At 47.8% G+C, this 27386-nt stretch overlaps 2 protein-coding genes across 16 annotated transcripts in view; one reads left to right on the top strand and one right to left on the bottom strand.

Moving 5' to 3' along the window:
- The window catches only part of Esr2 (estrogen receptor 2), a 48633-nt gene extending 47454 nt beyond the window's left edge, over positions 1-1179 (top strand). The window contains exon 9 of one of the 2 annotated variants that reach the window (XM_075947447.1): positions 134-1179. In XM_075947447.1, coding sequence (XP_075803562.1) covers positions 134-320 — 187 coding nt within the window. In that variant the 3' untranslated portion in view covers positions 321-1179. The remainder of the gene's footprint in view (positions 1-133) is intronic. The other variant, XM_075947446.1, reaches the window with a different exon arrangement.
- Positions 1180-8762: 7583 nt separating this feature from the next.
- Syne2 (spectrin repeat containing nuclear envelope protein 2) overlaps positions 8763-27386 on the bottom strand; it is a 297565-nt gene continuing 278941 nt past the window's right edge. For 9 of the 14 annotated variants that reach the window (XM_075947888.1, XM_075947895.1, XM_075947892.1 and 6 more), the window contains 15 exons: positions 27161-27311; positions 26752-26934; positions 25324-25461; positions 24207-24401; positions 19712-19994; positions 19171-19239; positions 18127-18266; positions 16321-16435; positions 15070-15272; positions 13910-14110; positions 13349-13480; positions 11736-11927; positions 11017-11103; positions 10407-10456; positions 8763-9828 (listed from right to left, as the gene is read on the bottom strand). In XM_075947888.1, the coding sequence (XP_075804003.1) occupies positions 9606-9828; positions 10407-10456; positions 11017-11103; positions 11736-11927; positions 13349-13480; positions 13910-14110; positions 15070-15272; positions 16321-16435; positions 18127-18266; positions 19171-19239; positions 19712-19994; positions 24207-24401; positions 25324-25461; positions 26752-26934; positions 27161-27311 (2362 nt within the window). In that variant the 3' untranslated portion in view covers positions 8763-9605. The remainder of the gene's footprint in view (positions 9829-10406; positions 10457-11016; positions 11104-11735; positions 11928-13348; positions 13481-13909; positions 14111-15069; positions 15273-16320; positions 16436-18126; positions 18267-19170; positions 19240-19711; positions 19995-24206; positions 24402-25323; positions 25462-26751; positions 26935-27160; positions 27312-27386) is intronic. The other 5 variants (XM_075947890.1, XM_075947899.1, XM_075947903.1 and 2 more) reach the window with 3 other exon arrangements.

Raw genomic sequence — 27386 nt, forward strand, 5'->3', positions numbered from 1 at the left:
TACAGAACGATGGGGTAGAAGTACAGGGAATGTGTGTGTGGAGGGGTGGGCTGGCTTTGTGCCGACTTGGACTGTTTCAACATCCCCATGGCTACCCGGAGGGAAGGATTCTCAGTGCCTCTCTCTCCCATAGTAACAAGGGCATGGAACACCTGCTCAGCATGAAGTGCAAAAATGTGGTCCCAGTGTATGACCTGCTGCTGGAGATGCTGAATGCTCACACACTTCGAGGGTACAAGTCCTCGCTCTCGGGGTCTGACTGCAGCTCAGCAGAGGACAGTAAGAGCAAAGAGGGTCCCCAGAACCCGCAGTCTCAGTGATGGCCGGGCCTGTGGCGGACAGTCTGCAGAGATGGTCAAAGGTAGACCCGTGCACCCTCCTGGCTCCTCTTGGTCATGTACCCTTCCCCCACATTCCACTTCCCAGGGGTCTGGGTGGGTGGACTGCAGTGTTCTTGTACCAGGAGGTACCTCTGAATGCAGAGTTCTAACTTTTGTATAACCTTAGAAGGTTCTAGATGTGGTCCTTCTCACATCCTTCCATCTCCTCTGCCCACTTGGAAAGCATCTTAAAGCTTCTGGGATGAATGGCGAAAGCCTGATTTGGAAGGGTTGGCATTAGATGGGAATAGATGGGAAGAGAGTGTGACCCTCGGTCACCCTTCCTAGCGCTGGGACCCTTTAATACAGTTCCTCATGTTGTGCTGACCCCCAGCCATAACATTATTTTCATTGTTGTTACTCCATAACTATAATTTTGCTACTGTTATGAATTATAATGTAAATATCTGGTATGCGACCCCCAGAGGGGCCATGACCCACAGGTTGAGAACAACTGTTCTATAAGACATGGACTATATAGAATTAATTGTGTGGCTGTAAAATCAGCCTTTGAATGGTGTCTTTTGGACCACTTGATTGACAATCAACTCATTTCACATTCCTACCTCACAGGCTTGTGAGGACTGACGACATGTAACTGGTAACATTGTAACATGTAATTCTATTGAAGACCGGAGGGATAATGGTGGAACTCAGATGTGAGCGCCTCCTCCTCCCAGGTCCTCTCGCTATCCCTGTGTAGATTCATCCTTCTTGGTTTACATTTGTAGAACCTGCTAATTTGGCCTGTTGAGTGTGCACCTGTCATGGATTAAGATTTAAATCTCTTTATACCTGGGTTTCCTTGAAGCTATGTTGGTGTTTTTTTTCCTCTCTCTCTCCCTTTTTCTCCCCACCTCTTGTGTGTGTGCGTGTATGTGTGTAAAAGGCCCCCTATTTGCAAGAATGGAGTTTATCCATCTTGAGTCAGAGCTCACTACTTCTTTTAGGCCTTGTGAATACACAGCAGAGGAGGCAGCATTACCTACCCATGGGAGGCAAGGATGCTACAGGCTGTAGATGCATATGATGCGTAGCCTCTGGAAGGAATACTCTCACTTTTCTCTTTACAATATAGTGTGGAGTGGATAAGCAAAGAACTTGAACACATCTTTTTTTTTTAACTCCTTCAAAAAGAAAAATATTTAGTGGTAATTGTGGCAAGAAGAAAAACTTCTCTGACCTATATGTCTCAATATTTTCTTTCTTTTTATTCTTTTTTTTTTTTGAGACAGGGTTACTCTGTGTGTAGTCCTGGTTGTCCTGGAACTTACTCTGTAGGCCAGGCTGTCCTCGAACTCACAGAGATCCGCCTGCGTCTGTCTCCCAAGTGCTGGGATTAAAGGCATGCTCCATCACCGTCCAGTTTAAGATATTTTCTTACCAGAACAGGGGTTGTGTGAAGTAGAAATGTAGTAAACTCATTAGCTCTTGTTCAAATGGGATGTAATGGGAGCCAAGGAGAAAGCCCTTCTGAAATGGCAACTGGAACTCACGTTTTAGAAAATGCAGTTTTCAGACACGTTTTTAGGAACATGGCAAATTCACAAAATGTGTAACGGCTCTACTTTGGAAGTAAGCAATTAAATGATCATGCCGATTGGGTGTTTTAAAAAGTAAAACCCGGTGATGATACAGTATTCAATATACTTTTCTTTGAAAACAGGGCTTCTTTGGTCAGTACACCCTGTGTTTACTGAGTCATTCATTAGGAAGATTACACCTAACAAGAGAGAACTTGAATGTGTCTTAATTTTGGTATCAGTGTGCTGTTGCTAACGCTGACTTTAGCAGCTGTCTCACACACACACACACTGGGACGCGGGCGTAGGGAACACACAGATGTGTGGGGGGATGTTTTGAGGCAGTTGGAGATTAGTAGCAGTTCAGTGCTATAGCCAAGAGCCTCGGTGCAGAAAGCCCCCCCACCCCCACAGACAAAGGTCAGGGGTTGAAAAGCAGGAAGTGAGAGGCAAAGGCAGCCTTGAAAAACCTGCCAGTAAATTTTTGTTTTTTCAAGCATCTGCCAGACAAGAAAAACAAAAATCAGAACGAGCTCCAAGCTATTGTCTCCTTGGTACACAGTAAAGTTCTTGGTTGTATTTAGATACCCAAGGAAGGGATCAGTTTGAACTCAGGTGGTCAAGCAGCCTTGGGTGCAAAGTTCTGTGTGTACTTAGATTAAGTATACGCTCCAGTGGCTGCTAGTTAGCCATGAATTCTTAATCCTTCTGCAACAGCCTGTGGGGATCTCGGACAGGTACCACTGCCCCCAGTTCTCCTACCGCTTCTAGGGTCTGCTCATTCTACTGTGTTTGGTTCAGTGGGAGGAGGATGCAACCCTCTAAGTCATCTCACCTGGGTCTGGAAGGGACACAGGTTAGCCCTGCCTGAGACTTCCCAGCACTGGGCTGTTTTTGACTCGGCTCTGGGACAAGTGGGTGGTTGGAATGTGATCTGTACTCTGAAGAGCATTTGTTGTTTCTGAGCACCCTAGGGTCCTGTTCTTCCTTTCAGCTGAGGTGCTAATATCTCTGGCCATCTGTTCCAGACATGTTGTCTAAGGATGACACAGTTTCAATGTATTGGGGAAATGCTCAAGGTCCATTTTGGAGATGGGTCATTTTCTCTTTGATTCATGATGGCTTCCTTGAAACCTTCACATTCCTTTGGGACACTATGAATTCTCTCATAGCAGCACAAGTCTCAACAAAACTTTTTTTAAAGGATGATAGGACCTGGCACCTATCTATGGATTAGAATACTGAACACCCCCCCGCCAAGAACCCCCCCAAAACAACTGACGTCCCCTCCCCCCAAAAAACCCAAAACCCACAACTGACATATTACAAAGAGCAGCCATATTTGGTTCTGCCTTGAACTGGTATGGCAGGATTCCTCTGTTTTAATCAGCAAGCGATCACCCCAGAAACTTATAGCTAAGTAGGCTTTGCCTCACTCTGAAATCACAAGCTTAAATTAGAAATGGTCACCATGAAATACCCTTAATACAGGTATTGTTATTTTCTAATGCTAGAGGATTCTCACAGATTCCTGGGTGTGATCTAAAGAGGGCTGGTGTGGGCAGGATTGTCCACAGGAGAGCCGCACGGTGATTCCTTATAAATGCCCCTCTTTTTATGCCCCTGTTCATCCTGCTTGTTAGTGGGAGTAGAGATTAACTCCAAAAATAATCCCCAAGGGTGAGAACACAAGTCAGATAAGAGAGGGAGTTTTAACCATTTAAGAAACAAAACTGCTAACAGCACCCATGTACGCATGCACGCATGCACACACGCACACACGCACACACACACTTCATGCCCGTTTTCCCCTATAGCTTTCAAACTCCCTGGAGCTGCAGCTATACATTGTGCACCGTCTCTGTGACATGATTCTAAAAATTCCAGGGATCATCTTCACTTGTAGGCCAGCCAGTTCCTTGATGGTGGCCTTCCTCTTTGTGGCGGGCAAAGGTTTACTAGCTCCAAACAGTTCCCAGTCACCGCACTGTGGTGGTCATTTGTTTTCCTGGGAGCCCTGGCCCTTTATGACTTTATGAGGCAGTGGTCGTGTGTCTCTCTGAGCCTGCTGCTTGACTAGGTCATTTTTTTTTTTCCCAGACAGATGCTGTGTGCCATCAGACTAAGGTTGATTACAGGCTTTAAACTGTGAGCCTGTTAAGAAATGAGTGTTTGAGTTGAGTGTGGTGTCTTATGCCTACCTGGAAATCCTCACACTTGGGAGGCTTGCCATGAATCTGAGGCCAAGCTGGGCTACAGAGTGAGACCCCAAAACCAACCAACCAACCAACCAACCAACCAACCAACCAACCAACCAACCAACCAACCAAACACAAAAATACTATGTGATGCTTTTAAGACTTGTCGCACGTTCATCTAGGAGTCCTTTGTCCTTGCAATGTCCCTTTAATATCTATGCAACTGTTGCAAAGAGGTTTAATGGGACATAAAATGGTTTTCATAATTTGGGTTTTAAAGACATTTTGTTAGGAGCTGAGTTTTAAGAACTTAGAGTTGCTGGGTTAAGCTGTGTCTGATTTTCTCCTGTGAGTTCCATTCTCTTTTGGGGTTTGTATTGTTGAGCTCTGTGGTCAATCTTCTGGGGAAGGGGCCATCAGTGCAGATGCTTGCCTACCATTGCAGAAGACTTACTAGTCCCACCTTCCTCTAGGTTGCCTAAACAGGAACAATTGAACCTATTGTTACCGAATCGCTTCTTACACATGACCGCAGGCACTGTGTAGAGATGTAAAAGTCCTGGTTTGCAGAGACTCTATTTATTTGAGTAGATTTTCTGTAATTTTTGTCATCTGAGTCAACTAGTAATATACCCTCCAGAGATGGGGTGGGGTCAGTCATTGATACTGAAGTTAGATGAGTGCCTATGGTCATCTGAAGATTTCCCCTACAAGTGGGGAAGGAAAGGAGTGAGCTGTTTGCTTAAGCCTGAGCATGAAACATGAATCATCTCACACAAGTGTTTGGGGGATACTCCAAGCTCTACATGGAAGGAGGCAGAAGGGGCTTTCTGGGGGTATTGGGGAAGAGGGGCCAAACAAAAAGTCAGAGGTCATTAGGTTAAGAAAATATCTATATTATTCGCCTTTAAAATGCAACCAACCCTTTGACATACTTCAGCCTCCCTTCCAGAGGGCAATGAAGTCCTGTGAGACACTCTCTTTGGAGGGCAAACTGGGGAAGGAACTAGGCTTTCTGCTAGTTGCCTCAGGCTAAGATGGAGCAGGGAACCTTGAAGCAATTCATTGGCTTAAAAAAAAGTTGTTTAGATTCCCCCCCCCCCCAAATTACTGTAAGCCAGGCACAGTTAAGGTGGGATAAAACAAAAATTTCCCCCTTTTAAATAGCCCCTGGACAAACTTCTGGGTAATTGAACAGGTGGCTTGGATATCTGAAGCGTGAAGGGTCCCAGGTTGAAACAGTGATAGGCTTCTCTGGCCTGACCCCTCTAGTTAGTGTTTTGCCTCCAGGTGCTAATGCAGGTGAGGAACTGGGTTAGTAGCTTTCAATCAAGGATGGAGAGAGGCTGAGACTCACCTGAAGTGGGGTGGACACAGCGCTGAGGCTTTGTCTCATTAGATAGCCCACTGCTTGTCACTATGTAGCCCTGGCTGTCCTGAAACTTACTATGTAGATTAGGCTAGCCTCAAACTCAGAGATCCATCTGCCTCTACCTCAAAAGTGCCGGGACTAAAGGTGTGCAGTACCACACCCAGCTGAGACAGAATATTCCCTCATTTAAAGATACAAAGCTTTTTTTGAAAAATTGTGTACTGACTCTCATTATAGCCTAAATTGATCTCAAACTCTCAATCTCCAAAACTTGAAGGGCTCAAATGACATCACAACTGGAAGGTTTTGTCCCTTGAATCTTTATTTCATGCACAAAACCACTAGAACTATTATATAAAATTACCTTCAGCATGTATGGCTTCACTGTATGTGAAATAAATCCTAGCTCCAGATAACTCATTATGTATATGTAAATATCCCCAAAACAAAAAATGCCCTCAATTCAAAGTACTTGGGGTGGGGTGGAGATAAGCTATCTATGCAGTTTATTCCAGAAAACTGAGAGTGGGAAAACCTGGGCCATTTTTTACCTTTAGATGCTTCCCCTTGCAATTGGTGGCCAGTGGTTGGACCATTTACATACTGAGATGGTTAATGTCAACTGGACAAGCTCTAGATCTCTTTGGGCATACCTGGGAGGGAAGGCCCACCTTACCTGGGCAGCAGGAGTCCACGGGCTGGGGTCCCTGGCTGACGGAAAAGGGGAGCCAGCAGGGCACGAACATTTGCTTCTGCCTCCTGATGGAGGGCAGTGAACTGCTGCTTCCTCAGGCCCCTGCTGCCATGCCTTCCCTAGGAGGAACTTGCCTGCCTTAACTTGCTTTCGTGAGTATTTCACCACTGCAACAAGATGAATACCGCATGCATGCACGCACGCACGCACGCACGCACGCACGCACGTAGGTGAAGGACCTCACTCCAGACAGACTGTGGGTCTCTAAGCCACCTATATGCTGCTTAATTGTGAATTCGTATTTGCAGTGGCCCTGTGTCCAGACATCACTGTTTCCTTGTCATCCACCTCTTATGGCTCTTACAATCTCCCCACCCCCTCTCTACAATATCCCTGAGCCTTTGGAGGGGTGGGTATGATATAGGCACAGGGCTGAGTCTTCCACCGTCTCCTATTCTCTGCACCTTGATCAGCTGGGGGTTTTCCATGTGGAATCACCATGTACTGCAAAAAGAAGCTTCTCTTATGAAGGTTGACAGCCATGGCTGTAACAAGTTAACTCATTAGTTGTCAGTTTAATGCTTTAATAGATGCTCCCCTCAGGGCCTATAATCTCCAGACACAGGTCCTTGACTCTGATAATGGTGCCAGGTTTGGGTTTCAATTTCTAGAAGCAGGCCGTAAATCCAAACAGAAAGTGGGTGGTTAATCCCACGACATCTGCGCCACTCTTGTACCAGTGGGCATGTCTTGCCAGGCTGGTTATTATTACAGTTTGCAGGGCTCACAGCTGGGTAACACTGGTGACTCTGGGCCAGGCATGGTGGCACATGCCTTTAATCCTGGCACTCTGGAGACAGAGGCAGGTGGATCTCTGAGTTCAAGGATGGCCTTGTCTACATAGTTCTAGGCCAGCCAGGGCTACACACTGAGACCCTGCCTCAATAATTGTTTTCCCTTTTCTTCTCTGGTGGCAATTATTGCACCTTCAAACACCGCAAGATACAGCCAGTAGGGAGGAAGCTCCCAGGTGAGTGCTAGCTTGATTTCGCCATATTTTGTGACTCAAGTATGTTGTATCTTCAGCAGCAGGTTTTCCTATGACGTTCTAGAGAATGATCAAGAGTATTGTTTCAAATGATTATTTTGTGTGTAGGCGGTAGAGTTTCACTGTATAGCCTTGGCTGGCCCAGAACACATGGATTCGCTTATCTCTACCTCCCCGGTGGTTCTGGGATTAAAGGCGTGTGACACCACATTCTCCTTCAATTTTAATAGATGGTTTTGCTGGGTGAAGGAGTTATACTCTTTCAGGATTTGGAACACAGCTTTCCAGGCCCTTCTGACTTTATTGAGTAATCAGTTGTTCGTTCTAATCAGCCTGCCTCTATAATCGACTTAAGTGTGTCCTCCCTTGGAGCTAAAAACCCTCTCTGTAGTTTGTGTTTTTATTATTTTAACTATAATATGTTGGGGATAATGTCTTTTCTGATGTTATATATTTGGTGTCCTCAGACCTCACGTCTGGAGAGGAGTCTCTAAGTTTGGGAGCTTTTCTTCCATGATATCACTGAAAATATTTTCTATGCCTCTCAATGATTTCTTCTCTTTCGAGGCCTACAATTAGATTACGTCTTGTTATGGGCTTTCAAAACTTCCCCCATGCTCCATTTGTTATTACTAATTTTTAAAAAATATTCTCTTGATCTTTACTGACTGATCCAGTTCCTCTATTTTGTGTTCCGTCCCCATCTCTGTTTTAGACACAATCCATTTTGTTGCAGAGGTTTTTTAATTGGTTTACTGAGTCTTTCGTTTCTAACATTTTTTTTCCATTTGAACTGTTTTAAAAAATTCAAACTATTTTCATGTCTTGGACCAGCTTCCTTATTTCATTCACCTCTCTGTTGTCTGAGTTGTTTGACCATAGTTAAAACCGTTTTTCTATGTCATCTCCACTAGGGGCCATTACTATGGGAATTGTATGTTTTTTTTCCTGAGGTGACATGGTATTTGGGTTTTCCCTGTTCTCTGAGTTGGGATTTGCACATCTGGAGTTTGTTGGTTGAGGTGTTCAGGATGCTAATTCACAGCAGCTCTGAGAATCTTGATTTCCGGTTTGGTAAATGGGGATGCAGCCTCTCTCCAGGTCTCCTGTTTTTCTGCCATAGTCTGGTGTGTTTCGGTTCTAGAACAAGTGTCCTGGGTCTCAAGGCTGGATAGATAGGGCAGCTGGCAGGGCTCACGTGATGACTGAAGGGTCCCTGGAGGGAGGAAGAGAGGCTAAGAGGAGGGGGACGGGGTGCTCCCTGAGAAGCAGCCAGAGTGACTTGAGTCACCCAAATGGGAGGATAAGGGGAAGGAAAGTGAGTAGCCGACCAGGCCTGCACTAACAACAGGTGGTGGCTGCAGGGTCACTGGGATCAGGTGAACCTCAAAGGAAGAGAGGAGGGGGGAGCCTGGGACCCTGGGAGAAGGAGAGCAGGGTCAGCCTTCCTACAGGTCTGTGCCACAGGTGGTGACTGTGGGGTCCATGGGATCAGGTGACGCTAACTACCTGCCCTCTGACAGAGTCCAATACAACAGTCTGGCTTTTTTTTTTTTTTAATGAGAAACATCTGAGTTTTACATATCACAAATAGTTCTAACCCCTGGTGGCCAAACAGCTCAACCAGACCCAAAGTGTCTCTTCAAAACATGAAAAGTCTTAAAAAATTAACTTATAAAAACATCCCTATCAAGTCTGGAGCTTGGCATTTCCTGTACATTAGTCCAAAACTCAAGCTAAAAATCTTCTGTTCTTTTTTCCTAAATCAAAGTTTACATTATTCATACAGATTCAGCAGTGTTAAAAATATGCACAAATAACCACATCCATGCAATAAAATTTCTTTGAAAAAAAATTTTTTTAAAGCAATATAAAAGAGATGACCCAGGTACGGAACAGGAGATTTTAGTTTATAACTGGGAGCATAGACTGCTAGCCGACTGGAGGAAAACTGATTCTCAACATTTCAAATGTGTCTGAATCAACCATGATTGGAGTTCCCGAACCATTACTAAGATAGGGACCTCTACTAGCTTCTTGGATAGAGTTCATTTATGTGCTGAACATCATTGTCTCTGGGCCGTATAACAGCTGTGCTACAATACAGTGTTTTACAAAGTGCGTGGCTCTTTGGGAAGCCCCCCTTTTCCAGAGTTCTTGGAACCCATCGCTAGCTTTGAATGCCAGGTCCTTCTGTGTACTTGGTTCTAGCCCAGAGGAAGGACATCTTGTCTGAGTTGTCGTGGGCCCCTGGAGTCCATTTGCTCAAGACGAGGGAGGTGTCTGCAGCAGGTCCCTGTATCTCGTCAAGGCTAAGAGTCACTCACAGGTTGAGCTGAGCACCTGTGGCCAGTAGGCTAGCGGCGTGGCACTGCAGCCCGCAGAATCCTCTAGGTGGGAGGTGGCCCGTTGGTGTACCGCAGCATGGGGTAGAAGGAACGGGCGAAGTTGTTGGCCTGGGTGCAGCTGTAGTCTTCTTCAGAGGCGGGCAGCAGGCAGGCCAGAAGCAGCAGCAGCAGCAGGAGTAGCTGCAAGGGTAGCGCTGCCCTGATCACCCTTGAGAGGAAGGAGCGCCTTGGCTGTGAGCTGCTAGGGCCATTGAGGTGGGACATCCTGCCAACAGAGAGGTAGGGAGAATTCATAGGCCACCCTCGCCATTTGTTATCTGGCTACAAGCTTATGAAGGAACTACAGGTCACTGAGGGGTGCGCTTCAGACGGGCTGACAGCTGGGCTGATGGCTAATTAACATTGTCAAATTGACAAGTTCTCGAATCACAGAGGCACATGGGTGACAGATTATCTAGATTAACAGGAGCTGGGAAGGACCTGATTTAAGAGAGGGCAGCACCGTTCCATGGGCTGGGGCTCTGAACTTAATAAAAAGGAGACAGCAGCAAGCATCCATCCCTAGGTGCTTCATGACTGTGGGCACAATGTGACCAGCTGCCTCGAGCTCCCGCTACCGTGATCCCCCCCCCACCATGACGGACTGTGTACCCTTGAACAGCGAGCCGGGGTAAACTATTCTTCACGCATGTTGATCTGTCAGGGAATTTTCTCCCGACAATAGAAAAGTAACTCAGACAGCGGGGTGTGCTTTTGGAAGAGGAGCCTGGTCCTCTGCAGATGAACCTAGAGAGTGGCGCCGAGAAGGCTGGGGAGTCTCTGTGGGGACTGGGATGCCATTACCTGCTGTCTGTCTCCTCTTCCTCGTCGGTAGATCTCTCCGCTCCAAACTGCTGGAACAAAGAGGCCCATGATGCAATGTGTCCTTCCTTGGGTTAGCTAGCACCCGCCCCTTAGGTCACTTTCCCGCCACACTTTTGGGACTGGAGTCACACCGTGTGTGTGATTCAACTTGATGACATGATTGGGTTTTATTGAGCCATCAACATTTTCATATTTCAGTTTCCTGGAGACCTTCAACAGGGGTCCTCATCTTCCATAATCTACTGTGACCTCAGAGAAAAGCAACTCTCCAAGAGCCTTAAAAAAAATCATTTTTAATAATCACTTGTAAGGGCCAGGGAGAGCACTCTCTGTCAAGCCTGAGGATCCAAGTGATGGAAGGAGAGACCTACAGGTTGTTCTGACCCCCATGTGCACACAGCGGCATGGGTATATACAGATCCATAAATGATCGTAAAAAATGTTAGTTTATCTTCTGGTCAGAAGGTGGAAATAGATTGGTGCTGTCACGAAAGGTCCAAGGGGCCCTGGAATCTCAGGTTTCTGTCATCTTAATGACTTGGAGAGCCATTCTGGGTATTTTTTTTTTTTTTTAAGGAAGGGCACTCACCTTTGCATAGGAAGCCGGTACAGAGGCAGCTGGAGGCTGTTCCCCAGAGTCCACTTCATCAAAGCTGGCCAGAGAGGGGTCGGGATTCTGAAAGCCACACCCAGTTGTTCAGGTTAGGGCAAAACAAAGCTCTAGGTGGTCTCAAGAGCACTGTGCAGTTATGAACTTTTCAAGGAGTCATTTGTTCCTATCCCAGCTTAAAGCCTCCTAATTGCTCTCTCCTCCCACGCAAACAGACTTTTTTCAGAAAAAAAAGGCCACAGAGCTGGAGCACAGGAAACCCGTAACTCCAACTGGCCGTGAGTCTCCATACATCACTGATAGATCTCCAGCCAGGGGAGATCACAGTCTGGTATTCCCTTGAGTTACATTACATTTTCAAGAGAACCAAAAGTCAGCAGATTAGAGGACAATCAGGACAGTGAGGAGGGCAGGAAATCACGTCATGAGAGCCAGTGAAGGCTTATTTCCAGCACAAAGGTAGAGACGATGGCGGGACCCATCTTGCATATAACCCTACTTGGTAGACAGGTACAATTGCTATCTGCCTTTTTTCAAACAACAGAACACTCACACGGGGCTTATGTAACTTATTTGATAAAGCTGTGCGGTCCAAAAGAGGCTGAAACTACACGGACTACCTGCCCCCTGCACCATAGTGAGGCTACAACCTGTCTTCCTGAGCCATCTTGACACGGTAAAGCAACAACTGGACTCACCAGTCTTTCCTGCAAGGACTTCAGATCTTGAGCCACTTGCTCGCGCAGCTGTTTGAGTTTCTTCTCGATTACATGGACCTTCTCTGCGGCCTCAATGTAGTCTTCTCCATGCCCCTTAACGAGAAGGCCGGAGGAAATCTCCTGCAAGGAGCTGACTTGAGGCTGACGGTCTTCCAACTCCTTTTCCAGTTGCTGACAGCAAAATGGTGCAAAAACAGTCATCAGCAGGGAGCAGAGGGTAGCTTTCTCTGCTTCAGGGAGGGATGCTAGGTACCACTCAGCTCCAGGACTTCTGTGGTTCACGGGTACCAGTCTCAATCCTTGTTTGGCTTAGCACTATTAAGAGAGCAGCTCAGCAGGTTGTACCCCACCCCTGTTTTTGGTTTCGTTTAACTCTAAAGGTAATTTATGTTGAGAAATCAGAGGAAAGAAGTGATGGGGTGTGGTGTAAAGAAACCCCTTATACACAAGGTCAGAGAAACTGAAGTCAGTCGGGAGCTATGAGGTCAAGCCCTCAGCTTAGATAGACAGAGGGAGGCACCGGGTGATCACTTGGCTGTTGTCTTGTTATGCTGCTACCTCCATCCAAATTAAAAGACGAAAATGTGTTTCAATCACATTTCAAGTTCTTAGTAGCCACCTGAGGGGCAGACAGGACCTTTCCACCCATGTGGAAAGTACTCTTGGGCACTGTTAATGTAGGAAAAAAAATCCTTTAAAGCAATGCCCAGCAATTTTAAATATAAAAATCAAGCTACATATAAGCTTATGGATTTAAAAATAAGTCCCTTTGTGAATGTGTGAGAATGTACAGGTCTCACCTTGGGCTTTTTTTTTTTTGTGGGAAGTACAACTTCCAGAAAATTCCAGGAATTTTGTCTATGAATATAGACAGCTCAAGCTCCCCCAAAATGAACAGTACAGTCAGGCCTCTTTGCCCCAGGGTCCTGCATCCATAGTCAATCAGCCATGGATCAAAAAACCATTCACAATGAAAGAATTACTACTGTTCTGAACACATAAATGCTCTTCTTAGCTGGGCAGTGGTGGCGCACGCCTTTAATCCCAGCACTCGGGAGGCAGAGCCAGGTGGATCTCTGAGTTCGAGGCCAGCCTGGTCTACAAGAGCTAGTTCTAGAACAGCCGAGGCTGTTAAAAAAATGCTTTCCTTGCTGTTATTCCCTAAGTGTGGTGTAATAGAGAGATATAGTATTTACACAACAAATTTACATCATACTAAGAAGTGTAAGAAATCACGAGAGGATTCAAGGTATATGGGAGGATTTGTGTAGGTGGTAAACAACAAATAGAAAACCGTGTACCTTCCACCCAATGGACTCAAGTACCCCCAAATCTGGGTGTGGGCAGGTGTCTAACCACTCTGCTGTGGATATCCAGGGATGAATATATTAGTGGGGAAAAAATGCTTCAGGGGGCTTGAGTTTCAAAAGTATTTTTAAAACACTTGATGCCCCTAATTCCTGAGAGAGGTCCTTCACCTCTCTGCATGAGCCTAAGTCACAGCCACCTACGGCACTGTGGTGCCCAGAACGCTAGGGGAAGCTCGGACCTGTGGAAGTAGACGGTGAAGTGGTCCTGTGGCAGGGACTCACCGTCAGCTCTTTCTGACACTCCAGGAGCACCTCGCGGTCCGCCTCTGGGCTGGCGACAACGCGTGCCTTCTGCCTTCGGCTCTCTGCACTCGCTAGCCACAGGAGCAAGTCCTGACTCAGCCGGTGGAAGTCCTTTAGAGATAACATTCTCATCAGAGGGAGCTGGCTCGCCTTTCTCAGCTTGGCCAGCCTTCTAGACACCATCGTTTAGTCCTACAGATGAGCCCCAGAGCCAGGCGCTGGATGATTCCCAGGTCTTAGAAGGCAGCCCCGGGAAACGAAGTGCTCTCCTGTTACAGGGCTAGGACTCTGAATCTCTCAAAGGATAGAGAGAGGCAGTTTCCTTAACCCGGCGGCAAACTTGCTTTACCTTTACTGTGGGCTTGAGCAACAGGCCTGGAAATCCTGGGCAAGCACAGGGCCCATTTAATGGCAGGAGGGGCATTGGGGCTTTCTTACTCCCTAACCCAAGCCAGCTCTGGTGATGGTAAAGTTATCTGTGGCTCCTAGCACGTGGGCCGGGCTGCTGCTGGGCCAGGACCTTGGGCTGAGTCAACGTACCTGGCACTGCATGAGGGACTGTCGTAAGTCCTCTCTCCAGCTGTCCATCACCCCCTGGACTGTGTCCCAGGACAGGCTCAGCTGGTGGAGCCTATTTTGGAGTTCTGTGGATTCGGGGCTCTCGCTTGGCAGAGATTCCTTGTGGCTCACGTTGACGGAGACCATTAAGGCCTTGTAGGTAGCAAAGGCTTTTAATATCTCCTGCCACCAAGGGAACAGATCAGGTTAGGACTTCTGGCGGCAGGGGAAAGGGGCTCCTTTGCAATACCTGTAAGGGACAGACCTTCTCCAAGCAGTGGCCACCAAGACGAGAGAGAAGGCGGCTGTGAATGGCTGGGGAGTGTCAGCTGAGAGAGCTGCCTTACAAGGCTAATGGACTTGGCTGCCTGGCTGGGTCTGAAGGCAGAGGCCTGCCTCCTGGCTGACAGACTAGCCCAGAGGTACGAGGAGACTCCACTGACCTCCACAGTCCCTTCTCTGTCTTAGTAAGACTAAATGTTTCCCAGATAAAAAATACGTAGCTATTTTGCATTTGCCCCTAGGTACCCCAGAAATGTCACCCCTTTAAGAGGAATGGTAACCTGGGAAAAACAGATGTGGAGAGAAACTGGACAACCCCCAAGCCTCCCGTCCTAGGCTTCAGGACCTCAGATTTATTTGCTCAGGGCACCCCCAAAATGCAGAGTTTAAGCTGCCCCTCCCCTGCACCCTGGGCCACTGCTCCTGAGCCTAGGGCTGATGACATAGGTAACAAATCCTAACTGTACAACAGGGTAGCTAAGTCAGGCCACAGGACTCCTCAGCCAGTGAGCCAGGAAGCCACCACTGTTAGGCCTGTGTGAACCACCTCATACAGGTCAGGTTGGCTTTATGCTGCCTCACACTGGCTACCAGCACCTCCTCAAGGATCTAAAATCCAGATCTTTGCAGCCCTTAGGATCTGAGCCACATCTCAGCAGGGCGATTATCCAGTAGATTCTCTTCCATGTGTAAAGAGAAACCTGCACATCTGTCCTTACTGAAGGGAAAGCGGACGACCTCTCTACACACATTAGCTGCATGCTGCCAGCTACACCAAACCCAGGTCTGATCTGTTTGTTCGGCACCAAAGTGTACGCCTGCTCTGGTTTCCTCTCCCCTCCCCCAGGGCTCCCACTCACTTGCAGTTTCTTCACCCTGAGTGCCATTTCCTGGACGTCGGAGGGAGGCTCTGCCAGCCTCAGGGCTTCCAGCTCCGTTTCAGTTTCTTCAAGCCAAGCGGCGATGGTGCCGAGGTCAGAATTCAGCCGCTGCGCGTTCTCTTTTATTCGGAGTTTGCCGTGAAGCTCCTGCGCTTGAATCAGCTCCCATCTGTCGAAGGCACCTGGAATCCAAAGCTGCCCGTTAAAGCAAGCACATGTTCTCAGCTGTGTGTGAGTGGTCAGGGCGGCACAAGTGAGTCCAGGATGCTCCAGGCAGGAGGATGGGAGCCAGGGAATCTCCATGTTCGAGGCCCACCCCCTCCAAAGGCTAGAAAGATGTGGGGACAGAGGGTGAGGAAACCCACCCTGTGGCCGAATGATGAGAATGATGCAGGCATTCTGATCATTCAACTTCACATTTAGTTCAGCGACTACTTTGGTAACTATAGAACTCGTCTCACAAGGCAGTTGAGACAAATGTGTTAATTTCCGCCTTCCCATCTTGTTTTTCCATACATGGGAAGTCATTAAAATATGCATTTCAGAGTTGGTCGGTGGTGGCACACACCTTTAATCCCAGCACTTGGGAGGCAGAGGCAGGTGGACCTTGTAGACCTGCCTGGTCTACAAGAGCTAGTTCCAGGACAACTAGAACTGTTACACAGAAACCCTATCTAGAAAGCCAAGAAATAAATAAATAAAAACCCAAACAACAGAAACAAAATAATGCATTTCATACCCAGGTGGTGGTGGCACACACCTTTAAATCCAGCACTTGAGAGGCAGAGGCAAGCAGCTCTCTAAGGCCAGCCTGGTCTACAGAGCAAGTTCCAGGACAGTCAGGGCTATACAGAGAAACCTTGTCTCAAAAAAACAAAACAAAACAAAACAAAACATGCATTTCATCTTTTGGGGATCCTTTTGTCCAACAGTGTATAAAGAACACTGATCAAAGGGCCAGAGACACAATTTTGCCTACCAAGCCTAACCCCCAGCACCACAATGGAAAAAATCCAATTTAAAGTGAGATGCTTAGAGATCCATTCATAAACACAAATGGGCTTATTTTGAAATAACAGAGGCTATTGTGGGGCAAGTTCAGCAGTCTCGGTGAATTATGTCACTGTTTGATCTCTAATTAATGTTCTATCAGATAAATGTCGACGTAAACACCTGACTAGGCCCAGATTCCAAACTCCACATCTGCTAAGGCATGCCCAGTTTTGGTACCTGGCTGCTGTCCCGTTAAAGTGTCCAGCTGTTCACCTTCCTGCTGGGCACTGCCCTTTGAGCCTCTTGGGTCTTCTTTGCCATCATCAGTGCCTTGACGTAATAGGAACTTTACCTGGAATGAACCAATGTTTTAGGTTTATATATCTATAAAATCGGAAAGGGGGCTAAAGAATACCTGGGTTCATGGGAACAGTAAAGAAAGACATGGGACACTTCCCACCAAAAGGTAACTGATACGTGATAGACGCATCCTTGCACATGGCAAGATCTGTAAGCAAGCAGAGCCGGGGGCTGAAAGCAGGCCTCGGCGACAGCCCATGAAGCGGATGGAATGTCAGTGACGGGGTAAAATGGCCAGTTTAGTCTGCAGCCTTCCTAAGAGTCTCCACACAAAGGGTCAAAGTGATCGCCAATCTTATGAGACAGCTCCCGCGGGGGCACTTTTACACCCTCACAGTGTTCCGCAAACTCTCCCTGCTCCTCCACGTCACCCTGTTGAGGTGTTCGGCATTCTCCTGGCTGTGAATGGGAAACACAGGATCCTCCGCTCCCCTGAGCCATTCATTCTCAGTCATCCATTCTTCAACGCACACAGTGACTCTTCTGCTCCCACAGAGCTGAGTGGCCTATGATGTCAGGCCTTTCCAAAAATAAACGGATCCCTTTGAGAAAAAGCTGGGCTTTCTCTGGATCATTGTCTACACGGCCTCTTTGTGTGGAATGGGGAAAGGGAGACTTCCGACCTCTGGTAACACATGTGGTTTCGCATCAAGCAGAAAAGCCGAGCTGCTGAAACTGGCCAGGTGAGGAACACAGGCCTAACGCCTGGAAGAAGCTGAGGCACAGGGTAGGGAGGGTACCGGGGCTGGGTGGGGCCTCCTTCCCTAGTCTTAGGCTGTAACATGGATGGAGACAGGAGAAGTGGAAGCTGTCTGCTAGGCAGAGGAGGAGCTCTGATTCAGCAAAGGCTATATCAGATTTGACCGGTTAAAGGCAGAGGGCACTTTGGCTAAGCCCCTTGGCCCTCCACCTCCACTGCTGTTGGCTTCCCTGAAAGATGCTTGTGGCACTACAATGCAATCAGCATTTTAGCCCAGTTAATCAATCCCTCATCATTAATGCTCTGGACTAACAAGGATCTATGGCCACCTGCTGTGTCACCAAAGCACACCAGGAACTCATGCAACTAAGAGGCGCAGGCGCTTTGGTACAAAAAGCACCCCAATACTGTATTAGTAAGGACCACACCTCCAAGGGCCTCCTCCCTGTACGCACTTCAATCCTACTGTATGAAGCAGGTCTGCTGTCAGCTGGGGAAGGCTTACAGAATGCTGTATACCCACTGTCATGACCAGGGAACCAAATCCACACCCTCAGCACACCGCTTCAGATAAAGAAGCACCTTTTTTGTTTTCTGATATGCAATCGGAAAGCAAATACAGCAAGGATTTGAGAGCCAAGAGGCAGCTTGGGGAGACTCTATTATTTATACAGATAAATTGCCTCTAAGGGAGCTAGTTCTCTCATCGGGTCACTATCAACACATAGATTTGGGGGCTGGAAACCCTCAAGCTAGTCCATTTTCTGGGTTCTACTGAAGCATGGGGACCTCAGCAAAGGGCTTTGTTCTTTGGGTGGTGCTAGGAGCTGAACTCAGGACAAGCTAGGCAAGTTCTATCACTGACATCCCCTTCCTGAAGTCCCCTCAGAAGAAATCCCACCACTGCAAGCAAGACAGTTCAAAAGCGAGATTGGAAGTGCACGCCTGTCTCTGGGCTACATTCCCAATGGGTCCAGACTTACATAGGCTGGTTTGTAAGGGGTGCTGGCATCTGAGGGGACCGGCGCCACAGTCCTGTCATCTTCCACTGGTTTGTAGTGATGCTTGGCATGGGAAGGGCTGTCTGGAACATGCCATGTGTGGCCCTCGGCAATGGATTTGCCTGAAACAAAGTGTCACAGCAGTTAGGGTCTACCCTCCAACCAGAGGATTCCTATTTAGTGACATAAACATGGTCACAGATGACATGGCATCAGGTTATAGTATCGAAATGAGTTCCGCAGCTTTCCTTGCAAAGCATGCATGTTTGCAAAATGTCAGTATGTCTTGGAAGAACATGAAATGAGTCATGCAACTGAGCAACATTGCACCTTCACGATGGGACCACAGCGGAGCACAACGGACATATGATTTGCTGCAGGAAATGATGAGTGGCATTCTGGGTGGTGCTGGTGTCTAGTCTGGAGGGGACCCTGGGCAGGAAGGCCAGGGCTGGGGGCCAAGAGGCTAGAAGGCTTCTGAGGAGGGAGGGCAAGGGTGACCGTGACGATGGGGGAAAGGACCAAACAGCTGCTGACAGCTCTCTACCACCACTAGAGATGGGACAGGGTTGGGGGTTGGACCAGAGCTGCAAATCAAGGCGAGGTTTCTTCTGCCGTGCCAAAGGCAGAGGTGCTTTCTAACCCCAGCCACACATCTCAGGAAATCACCAGAAGCAAGGAAGTAGTTTGAAACCAAGCCACCATGAAGAAAGCTTGGCCTATGCTGAGGGGCTCCAGTTAGGCGGAGGAAAAAAATGACAAAAGGAACCATGACAAAAATTCCTTCTGCCGGACTAGAAGTGGGCGGGGGAGGGAGGTGGAGACCACTCTGGAATGGCGTGGGATCTTGTAAGGAGCACGCAGGTATGGTGAGTACAGCAGCATAAATACACCATGACACGAGGACCAAGGCGCATGGTGTCCACAGAAGGCACAGGTCAGACATGACGCGGGAGCGAGGTTTAGGATGCAGTGTGTGCCATGGGATGCGGCCATGTTGAGACACATGCACGGGCAGGGGCCTACCAGAAGATGCTTTCAAAGATTTTGTGGTCATTTTAAGATATGCCTCAGGATTTTCAGGGATTTCTACATCTGAAAAAGAACAATGTCATTGTCCTCACCGGAGGTGCCAGCAGGGTAAAGCCTAGGCAGTAAGTCAACATAGCAGATTCATTGCCAGCTTTTCTAGCAAAAGGATCTTTGAAACCAGAAAGACTGGTTTTCCCCAGTCAACTCCTGTTCATGGCAGTGGTGTGTTAGGGGCACACATGGCAAAAAGGGCCACACTCGGTCTACTAACTCATAATAATTAACACCACAGAAAAATCAATCGATGAGTCTCCCATTGGCTAGAAAAACATCAGAAGATGAATTTCATTCCGCTTATAATAGGAGTGAGCTCATTCTCAGGTGACGCAATAGGTGGGCAGGGCAGAAGCCAGAAAGCCACAAGCCTGCACCAGCCACTGTCTGGACTCTGGATCACCAAGAAATCACCAAGCTGCTAGGGTACTAGAGATAGTCAAACGGGTCAAGTTCACAGGCCTCGGGTAACTGCCTTTACCTGACAGTGCGCTGTAGAACGGACCCTCGTCGTCGTCTTCATGAGAAGAAGATCCCCCTACATCACCTGTGTGATCCCACTCCAGCGGGATCGAGTCCACACTGACGGGGGTCTCACAGCCAGACCGCTCATGCCCCAGAGCCGGGGGCACAAGGTGGCACAGTGACTGGGAAGACGGTGGCTCCTCCATCTCTCTCCTCTTACGCCAAGAGTCGGCCTGGATCTCTCTTGGGTCTTCTATGTCCGTCTCATTCTCGGAGGCTTCCTTTTCATCTTCTAGGCTCTAAACGAGAGGGCCCCGGTTTTAGGATGAAGTGGTTTAAAGGCTGCTGCCGCTGTAAAGAGCTTTGGGAGTCGGCCTGTCTAGCAATTCTGAGAACAACTGGCATTAACATTTCTTAAGTACTTAAAAAGGAGCCGAGTGAGGGTGGACTGGGGAGAGGGCTCAGAGAAAAAGCCATTGCCACACATGTGTGAGGACCTATGGAATCCTTTGAACCCAAGTGAAAACAGGACATAGTATTCTGAGTGACTCAAATCCCAGTGCTCCTACTGGAGGCAGAGTTACTGGATACTCATTTGCCTGTTTGACCTATACGGCTTAGTCTGTGTACACAGCAGCAAGCTAGTTGGAATATTATGGAATATTCCTTTACACTGGGTATGATGTGTCACCGTGATTGGTTTAATAAAGAGCTGGATGGCCAATAGTGAGGCAGGAAGAGGTTAGGCAGGACTTCTGGGGACAGAGAGGTCTCAGGAGAAGAGAGGCGGAGTTGCCAGCCGGATATGAAATAACCAGGATGGATATAATGGAGATGAGGGAACAAACTATGGGAGGACGTAGATTAAAAAATGTGAGTTAGTTTAAGTTATAAGAGCTAGTTAGAAACAAGCCTAACCTAAGGCCAAACTTTCATAATTAATTATAAATCTCCATGTCAGTTTTTTGTGAGCTGAGGCCCCAAAAGATATGTCCGTCTACTCTGGAAGGTGTGGTCCAACAAATGCAATTGTCCTCTGACCTCTAACGTGCTTCATGGTACATTTGTGCAACCCCTCACACACAGATGTGCGAGCACACACAGGTATGCCATTTTATTAAAAGGTCTCAGGTCTTATGGATGGTTATTCAACTTTGAACAATCCACAGTGGAGCCTGGACTCTGAATTTTTAGAAAAACCTAGCCCTTTTTTCTTAGAAGAAAATAAAATAAATTAATAATAATAATAGTTAATAATAAAGTTGAACATCTAACCTAAATAAGTTTATCTAGAAGAGAAAGAAGCAATGGCCAAAGTGTCATATGGCTGATAGAATCACATGTTCTAGTTTGTTCTGTGTGTGTGCAGTGCATGTATATGCATGTACATCTATGTGTATGTGTGCATATGAAGGTCAATACTAGGTGTTGTAATAGTTAATCTTGATGGTCATCTTGATGAGATTTAGAACTACCATGGAAACACAAGTCTGGGCATGCCTTTGAGGGGTTTTAGAGATTAGGGCAAGTGAGGTGGGAAGTGAGGTGGGAAAACCCACCCTAAACATGGGTCAGCACCATTCTATGGGCTGGAGTCCCTGATTGAATAAAAAGGAAAAAGTGAGCCGAGTACCAGCTGTCTGCTTTCTGACTGGGTGCAACGTGACCGGCTGCCTCACGTTCCTGCCACGTGACTTCCCTGCCATGATGCACGGTACCCTTTGCGAACTGAAAGGAACCTTTCTTCCGGAAGTTGTTTCCATCAGGTATTTTGTGACTGTCACAAGCTAAGTTAACTGACACAGGTGCCTTCCTCCATCGCTCTCCATCCCATCAACTGAACCTGGAGCTGGCCGACTCAACTAGACTAGCTGGCCAGGAAGCGTCAGGCTCCTCCCCATCTCTGTCTTCCAGCACAGGGTGACAGGTGCCTACTGCTGTGCCCAGCCTTTTATGTGAGTGCTAGGGATCCAACCTCAGGTCCTCATACTTAATACAGCAAGCACTTTGCCAGCCGCTACCTCTCCAGCCTCCCTCCATCCTATCTTTTATTTTCCAATTTCATAATACAGTGCCTCTATTCAGCTTACATTATAGTGCGCTACAGAGAAAACTCTAAGCAAATACCTTTAAAAATGGGGACTTCTTGGAGACTTTCTGAGGCTACACTGATAGGAAAACAGCTACACTTGAAGTCTGCCAGTTGGAGCACACACAAAAGAAACCATCTAGCCAGACATGGTGGCCAATAAGACGGAAACGCTGAATGAGAGCCTTAGCTCCATGCAAACTTCATCAACTGTCTCGGGTTGAGGGAAACAGAAGGTCACGTTGGAAAGCCGGCACATCTGATCTTTTAACGGTGAGAACAGAGCATCGAAGCTTTCAGATGTGAGAGGAAAAGGCAAAATAAATTCTCAAGTGGTTAATGTGTGTAATCCAAACTAGGCAGATTTCATCTAGGGGATGCCGACATTGGCCAGAAAAGCCCTGCACTGAGGATGATGAAGGCAGGGGAAGGGAGCACAAATCCCAGGCACCATCCTGCCCCACTGCTAAGTAACTATTGCTCTAAATCAGTAAGAGTGAAAAAAAATAAAAGACTCCCCCATGCCATTTTTGTTCCTATTATTGTTGTACTTGGCACCATTTTTTAAAAATTAGTTTCTCAATCATTATCTTGAAAAAGAACATTCTAGAGTACTATCATTAAAAACAGCTTGGAAAAGCGGGGGCTGGAGAGATGACTCAGTGGTTAAGAGCACTGCCTGCTCTTCCAAAGGTCCTGAGTTCAATTCCCAACAACCACATGGTGGCTCACAACCATCTGTGATGAGATCTGGTGCCCTCTTTTGGCCTGCAGGGACATATGCAGGCTGAACACTGTATACCTAATAAATAAATAAATCTTTTTTTTTTGTTTTTTGTTTTGTTTTTCGAGACAGGGTTTCTCTGTGGCTTTGGAGCCTGTCCTGGAACTAGCTCTGTAGACCAGACTAGTCTCTAACTCACAGAGATCCGCCAGCCTCTGCCTCCCGAGTGCTGGGATTAAAGGCGTGCGCCACCACCGCCCGGCTTAAATAAATAAATCTTAAAAAAAAAAAAAAAGAAAAAAGAAAACAGCTCTGGAAAACATGGCCACTGTTGTGTCTCACAAGGCAGGTGTAAGGCAGTCCACCTTCAGAGGTATAAAGTCACACTGCCTACAACCTGTAACACTACTGAGACTCGATCCACTTTTCCAGCAGAGGGCCCAGAGGCTGGTATGCCATGGCTCTGTAGCAATGCACTTAGGGTTTCCTCTTCATTAGCCACACAGTTCAAAACTCAATAGTTCAAACTGTCATACACTAGAGAAAGAAAAAAAGAGAAATATAGAGGGAAAAAAAAATCCCCCTAGGGGCTGGAGAGATGGCTCAGCGGTCAACAGTACTTACTGCTCTTGTAGAGGACCTGAGTTAATTCCTAACAGCCAGGCCAGGCAGCTCACACTGCCTGTAATTCCAGCACCAAGGAATCTGACATCTTATTCTGGCCTCCAGAGCGTTCTCTAATGGTCTCCTATGGAGACTGAAACATTCCATCCTGAAGGGAAGCTCTTTAAACAGGAAGGTACACAAACTCAAAATAGCTGATCAGGAAGTCCCTGAAACTGATCAGCATCAGTAGGCCTGCCAGAGTAAGCAGTAAGAGCTGAGAGGCCCCCTCAGATAGAAGGAAGCTGAGTTGCCAAGAAGACCCAATGAAGCCAAGCTGCAAGGAAGATTCTTGAGATTAGAGCCGCGGCTTGGAAGCAGGAACCAGCTGAGCTGCCTGGAAGAAGTTTAGATCAACTGAGGCACTTGGAAAGGCCACTCTGCAACCTGCTGAGTTGCCTGCAGGCTGTGTGGTGTGCTCCAAGTTCCCAGCTTTTGTGAGCTGTCACCCATGATGGGCTGGGCTTTGGTGACACTGCTGTTTTTGAGTAATTTCTGCTCCTGTAAGTAAAACCCTTCACCCACATTCCTGTAAGCAGCCCTGATAAAACCCATTGGTTCACCAGGCTGGACTTTGGTGGTATCTGTATTGTGGGCTCCCTATGTGGGGTAAGTGGATGTGTGTGCTGTGTCTCCCTGGGCAAAGTTTTGTCACACAACACAGGGGCACCTGCATTCGTGTGTGCAAACTCACACAGATACGCACATAACGAAAAACAATCTAAAAAACAAAACCAAACCCTTAAAACATTAACTTCACTGCCATTAGATTCACACAAAGATGGTGGAGAGGTGGCAAGCAAGATTCAGCATAAAACTAGCACATTGCCAAATTCACCATGATTGGATGGGGAGTGCTCCAGGGAACAAAGGAGCTGCTTCAATCCCCTGGACCAGGATCCACTGAAGCCCTTTCTTTTAAATGCAAGAAGTAAATCACGGGTCTGGTATAAGGTGATCTTCCTGACTCTTCAAACATCCAGCACGATGTGCTCACTAGGCAGCTGGGAGCCCTGGCCGGTGGGTCACCCTTACCGGGGCGTGGGAGGTCAGTCGCCGATGGAAGCGGGACACTCTGCCGAACACCTCCTGACAATAGCGGTGCAGCTCCTCCAGCTCATCTTCGATCAGCACAGCATCCAGGGGCTCGCTCTTCTGGATGAGCTGCTCCCCAAACACGATGAGCTGGTCGATCTTGTTGGTGTTTAGTGTGATCTCCTGTTGGAAGCCCTGTTAGGGAGATAAGATGGGACTTTCAAGGGAGACTCTGTCCTGGTGTGTCTAGTGTCGATTTCACACGACAGGGTCATGGGTGGGGGAAAGCATTAGATGTCATTTTGGTCCCTTTTCCCTTTCTGTTTTGTACCTGGTACCATGGTATCCGCTTTTAAGGAACGGACAGTGTTAATCTAACAATTCGAAAATAACTCTATACTTTTTTCAATTAAGAAAAATTCTAAATTTAACCCAGGTAGACATTCATCATTATGGGGTATGGGGGAGAGAATTTATCTTCTTGACACTTGGTGGGAACAGAGTATTTCCCCATATAAACCACTAATGGGAACCTCCTTGGTGGGCACAGTAATAACAATAATTAGTGCCTGTTATATTAAGGGGCGATGGGTTTTCACTTGTTGATATTTTCTAACCAAAGAGGGAACGATTCTGAGGGAAAACTGCGGCATGGGCCTGAACACGGTGGCAAATGCCTGTAATCACATCACCGGGGAGGCTGAAGAAGGATAGGGCATGAGTTCAAGGCTGCCCTGGGATATATATATCAAGACCTGTCTCGAAACAAACAAACATAAGCACAAAATAAAACTTCCAGACTGACTGTAAACAGCAGAAGGTATCTGGTCTTGGCCCCACGGGTGACACCTCGCTGGCCCTGTGTGGACTCAAGGACCGGAGAAATGGCAACGTTAAGAAGTTCAGTTTAGAACCTGAAGCGAACATTCTCCTCAGAATGAGCCCTTAACTAAAACGTCCAGTGTCCCAGCCTATAAGCAATATAAATATTCAAGTGGAATGTAGCCTGTTGCCTGGAGCATTCTGGAACATTCTGAGTACCAGCTCAAATGTGCACTTGGCCAGCGCTCTTCTGCAGAGGCGCCTTTTCACGAGACGCTGAGGAAGCCGCGCTTACATTCAGCTGGCGCATCTTGTCCTCGGCGTCACTCTCTGAGAAGTGCTCCACGTTGGTCAGCTGCAGGTCCATCTCCGTGAGCCATACCAGGATGCTCTCCCTGGTGCACTCAAACTCTTCCCTTTGGTTGGTAAAATACTGTGCAAGAGGGACGAAAAGCCATGTGTGCATGACACGATCAGATTTGGCTCACAGGAAAGGGAGCTCAGAGCTCTCAGACTGAACCCCTGGGGTATTCCAGCAGCTTCAAACACTGCATCCAGAGCCTGGAGTCTTTCCTTGGCTGGGTGGCATCCCCCCACTCCCCCACACACATTCAGGGCCTGGGCTTCCACATCAGGGAATGCAGGAGGGCTTGGGTAATGTGCAACGTATTCTCTTTGGTCCTTTCAGGAATTTTAAATTCTGGATTTTCTAGTCTAAATCTGTGAATTTCCCCATCCATGGAGGGAACCTTGGAGGGCAGGGTAGGTTGCCTGGGGGCTTTTCCATGAGAGAAGAGCAACTTCAACACAGGAAGGTGGTCATCAGGCCGGGAATGGTGGCACACACTTGTAATCCTAGCAGCCAGGAGGCAGAGGCAGGAGGATTGTGAGTTCTAAGCCAGTCTGGACTACATGGTGAGGTTCAGTCTTTTAACACAAAAGGACAGTGACTAAGCTTAGGTCTGAGTGCCCATTTTCTCTTTTATAATTCTGAACATGTAAAACAAATTCATTCTTTCTAATGAGCGAGACCTCCCCGGTTACCGCTTTCTAAGAGTCAGGCAGCAACTTCCAGACAAATGTGGCATGTAGGGCCAAGTAAAAGTTTATACTAGTAACAGCCAAAATCAGCAGGAAATAGATTAATGCCTAGACTATCAGACAACCTGCCAATGACCTTCCAAGAGGGTTAAAAACAAATAAAACAAAAAGCCTAGGTTCTCATCTTCCTAGAGTGCTTTGAGGTTATTCAGTGTGCTCTAACCCCCGGACAGTCACTGTTCCAATGCCCCACACATAGAGCGGGTCCAGACACTCTGTTTTATCCATATTTCTGACGTGGGGCTGATAAAAACAGGTAGAGCAAGCTCTTGCAGAGGCGCGTGTGTGCCTTCGCTGACCCAGGACAGCAATGCCCCTGACCCATGTGCCAACACCTGTACCATCAGGTTACAGCTGTTGTAAAGACAGATGTGTTTGGAAACACAGACCACACAAACAGGCTCTGCCTGAGACGCCCTATGCAAATCCCTCTTTAGAAACAAACGCTGGCAGCCATGGACACTGGCAGCCAGGGACGCCTCTGTGTGGGAGGAATGTTAAGGTAACTCAGGCCTGCGGGGAAATCTACCTGCTGCTGTGTTGCCAGCCTGCCACAGCCTATCACACGCCTCTTCTCCCTGCCTATCTACCAACAAGCACCCCGGGTCGCTAGGCAGGTTACCCGGAGTCTTCGCAGGATGGCGGTGACCCGCTTCTGCAGGTTGTCCCAACGCTGGTTTCCCTCGTGCACCATCTGCTTCAGTTTGCTGGCTGTGTCGGTGCGGTTCTCCCTGGCCAGCCGCCGATACTGTTTGTTGATGAGCTCCAGCTGGGTCAGTCTTTCGTGAATCTGCCGCTGAAAGGCCTGTGGTACAAAGTGGAGGTCAGTGCCAGACAGGCAAAGGGAAGGGACCCCCCTTTGCCAACTCCCAAGTGGCTTGCTTTGCATGGCTGATACCCGGGCAGCGAGGGCAGCGGAGTACTATATCCCAGGCCTGTGAGTCTGGCACAGCATGGGCACCGGCTCACGGGGACATTTCCATCAAAGCTGACTTAGCAGCTGGTGGGAGCACGGGACGGGAAAGGCTCACCTCAAACCTCTTCAGCTCCTCTTTGGCATTTGTATACAGCACCTCGGAGGAATTGGGGCAGGCTGCCGTCCTCTCAGCAGACTTGAGCCAGTCCTCGAAGCGGGAATAGTCATCCAAAAACTTTTGCCACAGCCGCCAGGTCTCCTCGATCCTGACAGGCGTGGCAAACAGGGGGTTAGTTAGCATGACTGCCCGTGTCCACTCAGTACGGTCTGTTTGTTTTGGA

This window comes from Microtus pennsylvanicus, chromosome 14 (genome assembly GCF_037038515.1).
Source record: "Microtus pennsylvanicus isolate mMicPen1 chromosome 14, mMicPen1.hap1, whole genome shotgun sequence".
Lineage (NCBI taxonomy): Eukaryota > Metazoa > Chordata > Mammalia > Rodentia > Cricetidae > Microtus > Microtus pennsylvanicus.